Below are 13,845 nucleotides of genomic sequence, written 5' to 3'. Positions count from 1 at the left end.
GGAGAAAAGAATACATTAATGAGACAAAAAAATTTTAAAGCATAAAAAATGAAGAGCTGCTGCAGATTAAATTTCAATTTTTAAATTATTTTTTAATTCTTATATATTGTTTAAATAACATTAAACTTAATGAAATATTTTTCAAGTTATTTTAACCTTAATATTTCCACAGCCTGTCCTTAGCTAGCACTGAACTGTAGTAATAAGAGGTCCACCAGCACTTCTTCCCCATACATAGCATGGAGATAAAAGTAAGGGATCTATGGCTTGTTTTCCAAACCCATCAAAATGTATTCTTACAGATGTATTGTTATCCTTACCTGGCCAAAAAACCCCAACAATTAAAACACTGGACCAAAAAAAAAAGAAAAAGAAAAAAAAAAAGGCAGTGGCAGACTATCACCTGCACTACTACAAGAACAGGCCTAAATGAAGGGCAACATATTTTTACTTTGTATGAAAGGACTCTGAATCCCACCTTGAATCTAGGCCTCTGCACTCTGGTTAAAAAGCTGTCTCTGTCATGGGATTCAAGCTGAGCTTTGAACTCCCAGAAGAACGAGGCACATCAAATACTGCATGGATATGGATTACCTTTATTTGGCACTTAATGTACTAACACAAGTCCAGAGTTTACATCTACAAAGCTTTGCTTGCCAGCTGCAAACTACTTCATTATCTCCACTTTAAAACATTCATGTACACTTTGGCATGAACATGATTGTCTTTTCTGGGGAGGGCATAGATTAGAACAGCAAGGCTGCTCCAAGTGAGGTGCTGCAAGGTTCAGTAGTGTGAGAAACCCAAGAGTATCAAATTCTGCCTACACAATGCCTAGCTGTAGCCAATGCTGCTGCACTATCACTTTCATTTTTATCCAATGCATGCACAAATTTAAAGGGAAAGTATGCGTATTTGCTTGATAAGCCCACAGCAAGAAATCGAAAAAATCAAAACTTTATTTTCAGAAGAATTCTCTTACAAGAAACCACATAAAGTTCCCTCATGGAAAAATGCACAGGTGTGTTTCTGCAGGCTAATATGAAGAAAGAATCAACTATTTTGATCTTTCACATAGAGTATCTGAAATTACTTTTTTTTTTTTTTTAAACAGCCATAAACATAACCTCTGGCTCTGTAGTCGTGACTGCAGCAAAAGGAACAGAATTGAGGCACCAGGAGCATCAGACTTGTGGAAGAGGTTTCTGTTGTAAATACTAGTATCCTCACCTGTAATACTCCAGTTATTCTATATGGGAAAAAGGTTGTAGGTTGCATAGGTGTCTCTGTCCTCAAAGAAGTCACATTTCTATTCCTTGAATAAAAAGCTAGAGCATGTTACCTTCAGTATTTCTTTCTGATGAACTGGACGATTATTTATAAAAATGAAACTCCTTTCTGAACTTGAAAGGCTTGTCAAAGAACTGTCTGACTCAGCTTTTGGGAGAAATCCAGAAAGATTTATCTGCAATGATAGAACAAATAGAGTGCAAAAGTCTTTAAAAAAGAACCCCAAAAAGGTTTTTACGAGGTGAGAGATTAACATGGGATTGTACAGGAGTCCAAGTCATTCAAATGCATGCGTTGCTTCTTGAAAGTTATGATACAAAAAAAAAAAGGCACTTTAAAATAAAAAGTTTGAAAAGCATGGGTCTATCCCCATCTATTTTTCTTGATCAATTTATTGAGAAATTTCCCATTTGAACTGCCAGTTGCACCAGGTTGCTGTCTGCAGCTGAAGGCTGCAGAGAACACCACCAGCCAGTTTTAGGCTTGCTGACTGTAGGGTTGCCAACTTAACCCCTGTAAAAGCTAAAGGCATGCACTGCTGCCCAACCTGGTGAAGGCAGCAGTGAATTACCCCTATGGGGAAAGCCCAAAACACACAATCCCTCCCGTTCTACACTCAGGGCACCTTAAATAGCCTGTCACAGGGCATTTATTCAGGGCACCTAAATTTACCTACGCCACCTGTATCCAAATCATCTGACTCTCAAGAGTGCTGAGCACCCATGATTCACAGACCGCAGCAGAACCTGTGAGCACACAACACTGCCAAGGAGCCTCAGAAAACCACATGATTCGAGTACCTAACATTAACTCCAAGTTTTAAGATTCTTCTGCTGAGATTCTTTAGCTTAGTGTTTTTTAGGTCTTAATGAGGCTGATGACTTGTGCTGCCTGTCCCATCACCTCCCCTTCTCCCACACCAAGCAACTTGGAAACTGTTGGACAGATTTGAATTCAATCTGATGAAGAAGCAGAAGTCCAAAAGATATTATAATTTCCACAATTTCTGTGATAACTGACAGCTGTTTGGAGAGGAGAGCCTCATGATAATGACCTTACTGAGGAAAAGGCAATTTTTCAAAAGCCAGGATCCATCAGCATGTAAGAACTGACGTGCTGACCAGCCCACATACTGCCCCACACATCGCCCCACTGCCACTTGCCCCAACTAGTAGGTGAAGGAACACTGGTGCATCGTGAGGATCGAGATTTTGGAGATACGGGAAAGTTTTGAGAATGTTCTGGTAGCAGGGTGGATCACTGAACATAGAAATCAGACCTTGTTAGCTTTGCTCTTGGCAGAACCACTTGTATTTACTAAAATCCAAATTATCATGCATTTGAAATGGAATTTAAAATCCCTGGGATTTGGCCTATCCTTCCCATTCATCTACGTCACGCCAGCTATTTGCTCATGTGCTCCCTTATTCCCTCTTGACCTTGTAATAAGCATTCTGTGCTAAAGCTGGAGCGTTCTGGTCAGCAGCATCGCACATAACCAAACACCACTGGTCAAGTTAAAGAGGTGTCAAATATCTGTTGGATGATTATCAGAAAACAACAAGCAGCACTCCTAGATTTTATTCTGCAACCTTAGCACATCCTCCCTGAATGTTCCTCCTCTATGCTGCAAGCTCCTTTTCTAATTCCCAAATATTTGTGTCTTTCACTTCAAACAATATTTTTATATACAGACAACATTAAAGCAAAACTGAAAGTCTCTAAATAACTCATTTAAGCAGCTGCCAGATTTAGAAATGGCTGACTGCTGTTACTATTTAAAGCCACATAGAATATCAGTATGCTCATTAAAAGTTAGCAGCAATTTCTAAACTAGTCTTAATTATTAGACTTTTCATATATGAAAGTGTATGAAATATAAAGACAAAATTACAGACTGGAAAATATTACAGAATTTTTGCTTTTAAATTAGATCAGCTGTTTTCAAAATTAATATTTTAATAAAACCCAAGTTATATACGTATTAAAATATATCTGTGTTAAGTGGACAGTAGAATGTCTTTCTTAAGGACTTACCTTTTTCCCAGTGGCATATGTATCTGCTAAACTTAACCTCCACAGAAAAAGAAGAGACTAGGAGAATTTCCTGTGTGAAAGTTTTCAGTCAAAATAGATCCATTCATTTACAAGATGGGATGTGAAAAGCATAGATGCTGTTTTGTACAAGTAAAAATTGTGTCAATTCTTTATTTTCTTAGTTTTCTTTTTATTTCACAAATAGCTCGAGTTTGCATGCTTTGAAGTCAGCTTGAAATGTGTTCTTGTTTCATTCAGGTGCTCACAGTGGAGATGTTTTGAAGAAGGCCCTGGATCACTTGTTACAGAAGTTTTAACTCTGCAGTTAGTAAGGTACAGGTTACAGAAAGTTGTTTATAGCCAGGTTAGTTTTGTCTTCAGAGTAGGCTTTGCAGCAAAGGAGTATGAAGCTACACAATGAACAAGCAGGAAAGGAAAAGAATTAAAGAGCCACCCTCTGGTCTGAGTACTGAATGAGGCATGGACCTAATGGGAAGGGAAAAAGCAGCATATGCCTTGTCATTAAATACCTATCCCAATACCTGCACACAAGGGAGAAATAAAAGATTGCACAGGCAACCTTAATTCTGTCATTTCATAGTGTTTGGCTGCTTAATTTAGAAATGTCCATGGTTTCTGAACGTAGATTTGTGCATAAGCAATATGCATAGATCACTTATACACCTAGAAAAGATGCACGTGGTATTTTACACACTATTTAGAGACAGAGAGAGAGATAGAATGTTCCCCAACTTCTATTCAAGGAATATGGATACCTCATGATATAGCAGAGAGGTAATGTGAGAACCTGAGTGCCTCCTTCAAGCTAGTCCGTTCTAAATACCCCCATGTCTTCCCTTCGGAGTCCCCTGCACTTGCCCTTTGGGGCATATCCAACCTGCATTCAGGTAAGAATGGATGTTCTGTTCAGACATAAGCAACTAAAACTTTGTAAACTACAAGAAGCAACTTCGCTTTTTTCCCCTCATGTCCCTGCATATGTATACTACAAGCATTCTGTCAAACTCAAGATTTAAGTCTGAATAATGCTATTAAACTTTAATACATATATATATTCAGACTTCATTAAAGTCTGAATAATGCTATTAAACATAACTTGCCATGCTGAATGTAGCATGGTAAGTTGTGTTTAATAGCCACTGTGACTCTACAGACGGTGATTCGTCTCATCTATGTGACTGGTCGAGATTTATTACTACAAGATACAGGAAAATGCAACTTTGAAGGATCAGCAGTAGCAAGACTCCCCTTTATAAGAACGTTTCCAACAAAAATGGAAGCAGATTAAAAAATTTTTTGAAAATATTAGACAAAGGAGAATATAACAGGGAACTCCCTCAATTTCAACAATGGCAAAGGAAGCCAAGTGCACTGAATTTTTTTGAAAACTAACTAGAATTTCCTTGAAATATATCTTTAGTGGAAATTTTGCATAACTTGACTTCTAAGTATGTGTTTCTTTTGCCGCTCAGGTGCCCCCTCACTGAAATTGAGGGGATATTCTTTAGAGTATAAGGCTAAGAGGCCATGAGGATGAGAACTATACAAATGCTTAGATATTAATCACAGTACAACCTGCCTGTGGGCCAGGAATCCCAACTTAGACAGCTCTGAGCAATCAGCAATTCTGCATTTGTCATCACAACTGTTTTTACTGCCATTTGATCAGTGCCACATGAGTCCTGACTAGATGATTCTTGGAGCGGATTTTCAATCACCAAACCAATTAATTTTACAGAGAGGACAGTAATAGAATCAAGTGCATTAATTGGATATCAATCTGGAGATAATACCCTCTGTTGCAAAGTCTCCTTTTTGAATATTGATTTAGCTCTCTTCATTGACAGGCTTTAAGTGGATTTGGGAGAAGGAAGTTTAAACTCACCTCAGGATCTTCACAGCAGTGTTGAAAAGGTACCATACTGCCCATAACGGCTGTTCCCAGAACTGACATACAGGCCATTTTGTGATCTGACACCCTGGTCTTCTGCCAAATAACTGCCTGAAACAAATGGCACAGAGTCAAATTTTTGACATTATATTTGTTGAACTCAAGTCATGTCTACGAACATGCATATGCAACTGCACACATACTGTATATGTAACATTCTGTACTTTGAAGCTCTTAGATTCACAACTTTCGGTGTTAACACACACTATATGGTACTTTTTGGCATGACTTCTCATATTATATTACTTATTTAGACTCGCAGTGATTGGAAAATTAAGCAAAGCTTGTATTTATGGATGTTACATGGCTAGTCTGGACTTCTGCACCTGAAACAAATCAATAAAAATAGTACTTCTTCTCTTAGCCATATAGCAGTAGGCTTTGTGTTTTCACCAAGCATATAAATTGAGGGTTTATGACATGTCCCTGGCATAGTGGTCAACATTTGAAGGTAGGCACTGCAATACTCATGGTATTTAAGAGACAGGCCATTTTGGTAAAATCAAGCTATTAGATGTCCATTCATAGCTCTCATCTGGATACTCTAGGTCTATGGCAAGCCTGCTGATTAGAAAGAAGAGCAATTTCTAAGGAAGTATTTATAAGGAAAGCAGTTGTTTGTCTAATGAAAACTTTGTAAAAGTTAGAGCAGATACCCTTTTATCCTTCTATTAGCTACATATCTTGCGATACTATTGCAAAGATTTAATAAATACAGTAAGGCGGTATGAACTGCAACTTGCATCAGACGTTACCTGTCAAGTCCACTTACATATACAGAAAGTATTAGCTACTTTGGGAAGTGAAATTTTGTCTCTCACTAATGAGAAGTCCTATGCTAAACTGTGACAAATTTAACTCTGAATCTGCTGACTTTTATTGCTGTGTGTCAACAAAATTGGCTTAGTTGGCTTTCTGCTTCTAGGCAACTGAGACAGCTAGATTCAAATCCACTTCGTATCTATTTCTGTCACTGTTAGCTGAGAGTGTATTTAAGTGTGCAACATTCAAACACAAAAGGAAAAAAAATGCAGCAAGTTGCACTTTAAATTTGATGTTACAGTGCTGAATAAAATTGATGTTTTAAATAGGTGCTAGGTGTCCAATAAATTCAAAATGAGTTCACAGTATTCTGGTACAGGATGTCATGAGAAAGCATGGTGAGCAAGCAAAGAATACACAAGCACCCATCTCAAGAAATGCAATACATAGCCTTAAAATTCCACCTGTCCAGTGGAATATTTGCTGGCCTTGAGGGGTGAATTCCAGGGAAGAACACGGTGCTCCTGTAAAATGATATTCCCTTCCTACAGGACAGGTGGAATTGTAAAACTTTGAGACTGTTGAGCCTAAAAGTATTCCCCAAATCTTTAATTTTCCATTTCCACGTACACTCTGCAGCATTTGTGAAGTGGGGCCTTTCAGTCCTGCCTGAATCTAACTCACCTCCTAGAGATCAGCCTGACAGCCCTTTGTACATGCTGGCTCACAGCTCAGTCATCCTACAGCGAGCGTGAACCCCTCAACATAACGGACAATTTACATCAGGGAGGGCAGCAAATACAAAAAGGGGAGAAGGAGAAACGAGCAAGCAGAGCCACAGGCTGGGTGTCCACAGCTCTGGCAGGGAGAGTCCCCACTGTGCTTTGGCAGCAGGCAGCAGCAAAGGACAGCCCGGGGCTGCCCGAAGCATGCTGCCTCTCAGCCTCTCTCCTCTACACCTGCTGTAAACCTCCTCAAAGACATTTTGGAGTGATGAAAGAATTTGTCCTCTTCTTTACAGCTCCTCTTATAAAACATATCCTGTACTGCTTCTATTTTAAAATTGATTACTTAAAATGGAAACACAAAGTGCCAAACAATTTTTTCTTTACTGGATGTATTTTAAATTAAATGCATGTGACCAAACTGAGAAAGACACTTGTTACATGACTAACATAAACATCATACTGTTTATTTTAGGTTATACTAGTGTGATGCCACAGGTACAGATATAAATCTTAGCTGCTGATTAATGCAAGGTTATTACACTGCTTGACCTGCTGAATGGCTGATACTCAGGCCTGTGAAAAGATCAGTTCAGTAAGGTGGTTTTAAGAAAGCTGTGGAAAATGAGAACTTATTAAATGCAAACTTGCTAAAAGTAGATACTGTTAATAAGTTCAGAGGGTATTTTTTAACTAGTCATGTATTTATCAGCTATTAATACTGAGAACTACAGACAAAATTTTAGGAACTACTTATCACGGGAGGTTAAATTCAAGCCTACATACTAAAGAGGCCAGGCAACTCCTAAATTTCTGTACTGTATAAACACAGAATAGATTGTGCGTTCATTTTTAGCCCTGACTGCACAGTATGAAGCAACAACATAGGAATAGCTGGTAATTTAAAGAAAATTATTTTTCTAGACTCTCCAGATGTATCAACAGGCATTAAAAAAAATCCACAAAGAAACAATGCCTGTTCCATTTCATTTATTTTAGAAAGTGCCTGTTTCCATGAGGTTCCTGCAATATCCTATTTTTTTAACCTTCCTTATACCCTTTAGTTTAGCTAAAAATACACACACACCCCCCCCATATTTTTTTTCTAGGTCATATAAAGCGGGTGTCCAGGATGAGCCAAGGAAGAATCTGACTCTAGTCAGTATGATGACACTGCAGAAACAGCCTACTCAAAGATATATTATTACATATGGCCCATCTTAGGTTTTGCTAGAGCTGGCCAAATATATCCCACCTCCCTCCTTGTTTCATTGAAGGGGATTACATGATCTAGACCTTACAAAATGTCTTAACATATATAAAATCTATTGCACATATACAGAAGATAAGTATGTGTGTCTCTGTGTGTATGTATTTTTCCACCCTTATCCAGCCCTAGGATGTATGCATACTCTTGTGGAAGATGACAACATACATGCACACATGGAGCAGGCATCTCTGTTATTTCATGATGCATACACGTAGCCCAGAAGGATTGAAAAATGTGTGAAGAGTGGAGAAAGAGCATGCAAACTCTTCCCACTGGGGTCCCTAGTACATGGCACTAAGGAGAATAAGAGCTGCTCATTATTTGTCTCCTCAAAGACACCAATGAAGGACAGAGAAAAAAATGCAGCCACTCCTCCTTCATAACTATCCTTCATATTTTAGACCTTCTACCAGCAGCCACAATGATTTGCAATCACAGACAAAACAAAAATTTTAATTAGAGCTGGGGACTGGATGCTGTTGCTGACTGTGGCTACTTCAGTGCAACTATGATGCCACAAGTTAAACAGATTCATCCTGTTCACCTTATTGCCTAATGGTATTACCTTACAAAGTGGACTTTTACTACCCAGAAACCACCTATTTTCTTTTTTTTTTTGGTGATAATTGTTGTGTTATTTATCTTGTAATAAAGGTTGAGGGTGTAAAAGTCTCATACAGCAAGCACTGTACATCAACTGTAGGTTGGTAATGTAACATGAGTTAGCTCTATAAGAGAGAGCTGTATTTCATAGTCTCTCTAATTTTGTTTTAGATGCTTCAAAAATCCTGTCACCCTGCCACCAGAGATCTCACTGCAGATAGTTAACTCTCCGGGCCAGCATGTTCCTTAGCTTTCCTGACTTAAAACCTAATCGTTTATTAGGCTCCAACATAATGGAAAACATCACTGCCTACCTGTTAAGAGAGTATAAAGCCAGGAACAAAGCCAGGCAGCAATATCCAAAGTTTGAATTGAGCCCAAGGGAAACAAAAAGACATTACCCTATACAACAAGTATAACCTCTTTTGCTTGTGATGCACAGACACCTAGCTGCAAGCGCTGGCACACTCTCTGCAGTGGAAGAAAGCCTATCAGCTAAGATCAAGAAGAGATCAAGACAAAGTCTTAACCACATTCTTTAAAATCCCAGCCTTGAAAAGTGTTGACGTTGTTTATCAGCTCCATGCCATAACTGGTGTCTTGTTTTAAAACCAATGGTAAGTTATCTTACTAAAAAAGAGCTCTTGAATAATCTTTCCTTGACAACAGAAATCACAGCAGTTTTTCAATATAGCCTGAAGAGAAAGAACACAACTATCTAAATAATCATAATTATTTTTCCCATATATTTCATACTTGCCCCTGAGGAAACAGTTGTCCCATCCTTTTCATAAGTGATGGTGGGACAACTACCAGTGGAGGTATGCAATAGAGAATATCAAGGCACCATTTTTCCCTTCATCAGCTGCAGTTGACATACCTGTCTATCCCATGGGCATCACACATTACAGCTATCAAGGGGATCTGTTGAAAGACAGTAATGTTCTACAGCACTGTTCATCCTACAAATTCCAACATATTTCCTGCTCAGATTTCCCTTCTGTGATATGAAAGCATCCTCTCAATGAAAAGGCTTTTTTGAGCATCATGCAGTGGAGAAACGCTTGGATCTGGGAGCTCGGAGGTAAGTTAGGAGAGGAGCTAACAGATACTACAAGGAGTCAAGAACCTTCATCTGGTAACACATGTCTTCAAAGCCTTTCAAGAATTACGAAGACTATAGAGACTTGTAAGTTTTTTGGCTGCTTTAATCACACACATTCAGCTATAGGTGTTTAGAGAAATTCCACCTCCATAGCAGAAGCAAAAAAAAAAACCAAACCCAAAACCAAACCCAAACCTTCCAAACAATTAAACTACTGTCAAAAAACACAGCTCCTAATCATTCAGAAGATGTACATCATCACAGTGAATTTCATTTAAATACAGGGAGGTTTAAAAGCCTTTTGTAAAAAATAGCATACCTAACTGTGACAACGTACATTGATACGGAAGATGGAGAACTCCCAGGCAGCTTTGGAAACATCATTTTCCTGTTAAACTTTAAGTGTACAAAGTGAGTGTGAAAGCCTTGCAAGAGCTAAAGGCACATCTCAGATTCTGCAACACACACTGCATATGTGAAACAGTAATTGTTTTGAGATTTCATACATATACTGTGCTGTCATTTGAAAAAAGCGATGGATGAGAAACTGGAAACCTCAAGGAATTAGTAATAGGATATAAAGCATTTCACCTCTAGGTCACCAGTTCAAATTCAACCAGGTTGGTAGTGACCAAAAGTAGTTACCATCTGGCAGCTGTTCTCTGGCTGATGTAAATTGAGTTGAGGGTCTCAGCGAATTTCCTAGTGGACAGGTGTCCTCAGCACAAAAAAACACCATAATTAACTCTCTGTTTGGCTTTCTCAGCAAAGCCACTGAACAACGAATGGAAGTAAAGACTGAGCTATATTCCAGGTTAGCATGAAAGCATGTTGGCTGCAGAGCACTGCAGATTCTTAATCATAATTCCTCTTTATATTTTAAGACACATAGATCAGGGAAGGACTTAATTTATCACCATTACATTAAACAGAGTAGCCTTTCCAAATCAAGAGCAAGCTTACGTGCTGCTGTTTCTGCTCAATGCAAACTTCTTTTCAACATGCAGCTACACTAGAGTTTGGAAGCACAATGAATGAATGCAAAGTATAATCCCATTGTTAAAAATGGTAAATTTACCCCAACGTACTTACTCTGTCTCAAAGCCCCCACATTTACTACAGAGGACTCAGACACAGAAAATAAACTGGGTTTTGACTACCGGATACAGACTGTAGGTTGCGATTATCCAACTTTGGAAGTAAGAGGAGACTTACTGTAAAGAAAAAAAATAAATGAAGATGGCATCCTTTAAGTCTACACCAACCACAATGGGGGTTTGGGGAAAAATACCATCCACAGTTATAATAATAGCCTCAAAATGGATCTCTTGCAGAAGTTCCGACCCATGACTCTCAAGAAACAAACAAGACATAGTTCTAGGCAGAACTGTGTGTGACCAAGGCTTCAAAATATTATGCGTGAAAAACTCTAGGAAAAAATATTGCCTTATGCAGATTTTTCCTCAACAGGAACTGAAAATTTATTGAGTCTACATATGGCCCACCTGTGCTTTGCAAAAGACATAGGACCAGTTGTGTATGGTATGAGCTGCTGATAGGCACCATCTAAACCACCTGTTGCCATAATTTGTTCAGCCTTATTATATCTGAAATTGTTAAAACAGGTATAGTTACTGAGTGTCCTCTCTCATTTTGGTGTCTGTGGAAGAAAGGCAACTAGAAAAGAATTAAAGCATTCTGTATCATCAGCTTTTCAACACACAAAGGCATTTGAATATCAGTGGCTTGTAAGACTAAGTTGAGGGCTACTGGTGTTAAACAGTGAAGAGTGTAAAAACTGTTGTTCCAGGGAAGAGTCCTACACCACCTCAGGTAAAATACAGCCAGGGCTCATAGGTGGCTAGAACATGGCATTTCAGGCTGAAGAGTTTGACACGGTTTAAGCGGTAGCTGACTTTGGAATGTTCTTAGCATGCCTTCAGATAATGTTAACTTTAAATAAACTTGCTGAATACTCATGTAAATTATTTCCATTTGGCTGTCTCATTATTCAATATGCTTTCAAGGAACATGGTGATGAAAGAAGAAAAATACCTCTTTCTAACATAACCATACTGGCAAGAGGATCAACATTATCAGTATTCAAAGAATGTCTTGGCAGGATAAACCTTCATAAAAAGAAGGAGCACTAGCTAATCCAAGTTGTCAAAATAGCAATAGTACTTCAAGGGTTGATCTGCAAAGTGATCCATTATTTATTGCTAATGCAAACAAAACATTCTGAGCAGAAAGAGCAATTGAGTATTTCCTATCTTGGAAATCCACTGATGGAGAGTACACAATAAATGAACCCTAGGATGACTGATAAAAGGATATCTATTTTCTTACTTACTAAAAAACAACCCCAAGGCAGGAAGAGCATAATGGTTCTTCACAGAGAAGAAATCAGACACTTAATGGTAATATTTTCTGAACAAAAAACACATATGAAATGTGGCACAACAAGACAAAATTCTTGAAATGTCATTCAGAAGCACAAGAAATACACCTTTAAAAAAAAACATGGTGGAAATAAAACATGCAATGTATTGTGCATCCTAAAAACACATATACATTCACAGCTCAATAAAAGGCCCGACTTGCCAAAACAAGTTTCTGCTAGAATCGATTAGGCAACCATTTTCTGATGCCTAACCTCAGATACTTCTATGAAAGTTTCAGCCTCATAACATTCTTCCTTGGTAAAGCTAGGGCTATGCTTTCTTCCATTGTCCTTTAATTTCTTATAAAATACAAGACTTTAAAGACTGTTTGGGTTTGTTTGTTGTGTTGTTTTGTTGTTTTTTTTTTTTTTAAATGTACTGGTTTTGTCATTTTTTTTGAAGATTTCTTTGAAATACACTTTTATTTACACTTTTTTCACTTACCACCCTTTCTATTCTTCCGACCTATCTTTCCTCATCTCCTTCCATAATACCTCATCTCTGCTACCTTCTTGCTCTTTTAAGCCTTGGAACCTGATCTTACTCCTGACGTGTATCTTCTTCCATTGCAACAGAAAATATTGGCTCAGACTCAAGAATTTGGGATTCTAGGAACTCCTCTGAATAAGTAAACATACAATTTTTTAAACTAATATATAATCTATGAACTACATGAAAAATAAAGCCATTCTAAGAAGTTGATTCTTTCTTTCTCCTAGTACATTTCAAACAGAAATAAAACAGCCACTGCAAAAAAAAAAAAACCCACAGACAATACTATTCAGTAGAAAGTATTATTCTAGCACAGATATACTGTAGGAAAAACACCTTCTGATCTGAATTAGTAATTTTAATGATAACAATACTTAACATCTGAAGGTAAAAGAACTAAATATTAATGTTCTGTGATATGGTAAAATGGACGCACATAGATCTGCTGAAAGTTGTTATGCATTGGAATTTCAGAATTTCAAATTTCTTAAAAGTTATGATGCAATAGGTATTTTTTTATTTTGCAAGGAATGACAACAGCCGTAGAAACACAGGAATCTGCATTCAAAGTTTTTTAATATTTTCTGACTATTTTAAAGCATTTACACATGCCCGGAGACACACTACACTTTCTGTATGATTTCTTAAGCCTTTAATTTTCCCTGCTCAGCAATAGCTACTGAGCGACCTCTTGTGTTGAAACATTTGAGCGGTTTCTTTCTTGTTTTCTTTTTTTTTTCCCTAAATAAATTAAATGAGCATAAGGCTGGCAGTGCAAAATGAAGAGCCCAAAAAATCAGCACCATCTCTGTCATTACAATGAATAATACTGCCTGCAGATAGTAATTGTACTGATTTATTTTACCTACTCACATTGTATATTAAAGAATTTACCTCTGAAGCTAATACGATAGGTAGTCAAAAAACGTGCAATGGCTACTATCATGCTGCTCTCCACACCATTTTTGCAGTAAGTATTGTGAAAAAAACGTGACCAACTTCTTGCACATTATTGCCATTATATTAAAATAAGCAGAGGAAAAAAAGAAAAACAAGAATCACAGAATCATAGAATAGAATAGAATCATAGAATCATTTAGGTTGGAAAAGACCTTCAAGATCATTTGAGTCCAACCATCATCCAT

General features: G+C 37.7%; 1 protein-coding gene across 2 annotated transcripts in view; it reads right to left on the bottom strand.

The window, feature by feature from the left end:
- The window catches only part of PMS1 (PMS1 postmeiotic segregation increased 1 (S. cerevisiae)), a 45,035-nt gene that overhangs the window by 20,530 nt on the left and 10,660 nt on the right, over positions 1 to 13,845 (bottom strand). For both annotated transcript variants that reach the window (XM_010563812.1, XM_010563820.1), the window contains exons 5-6: positions 5,234 to 5,350; positions 1,343 to 1,465 (exon numbers count right to left, since the gene is read on the bottom strand). In XM_010563812.1, the coding sequence (XP_010562114.1) occupies positions 1,343 to 1,465; positions 5,234 to 5,350 (240 nt within the window). The remainder of the gene's footprint in view (positions 1 to 1,342; positions 1,466 to 5,233; positions 5,351 to 13,845) is intronic.

This window comes from Haliaeetus leucocephalus, unplaced genomic scaffold (assembly GCF_000737465.1).
Source record: "Haliaeetus leucocephalus isolate CR32 unplaced genomic scaffold, Haliaeetus_leucocephalus-4.0 Scaffold1, whole genome shotgun sequence".
Lineage (NCBI taxonomy): Eukaryota > Metazoa > Chordata > Aves > Accipitriformes > Accipitridae > Haliaeetus > Haliaeetus leucocephalus.
The sequence above is the reverse complement of the archived record's forward strand: the minus strand, read 5'-3'. Positions and strand labels throughout refer to the sequence as shown.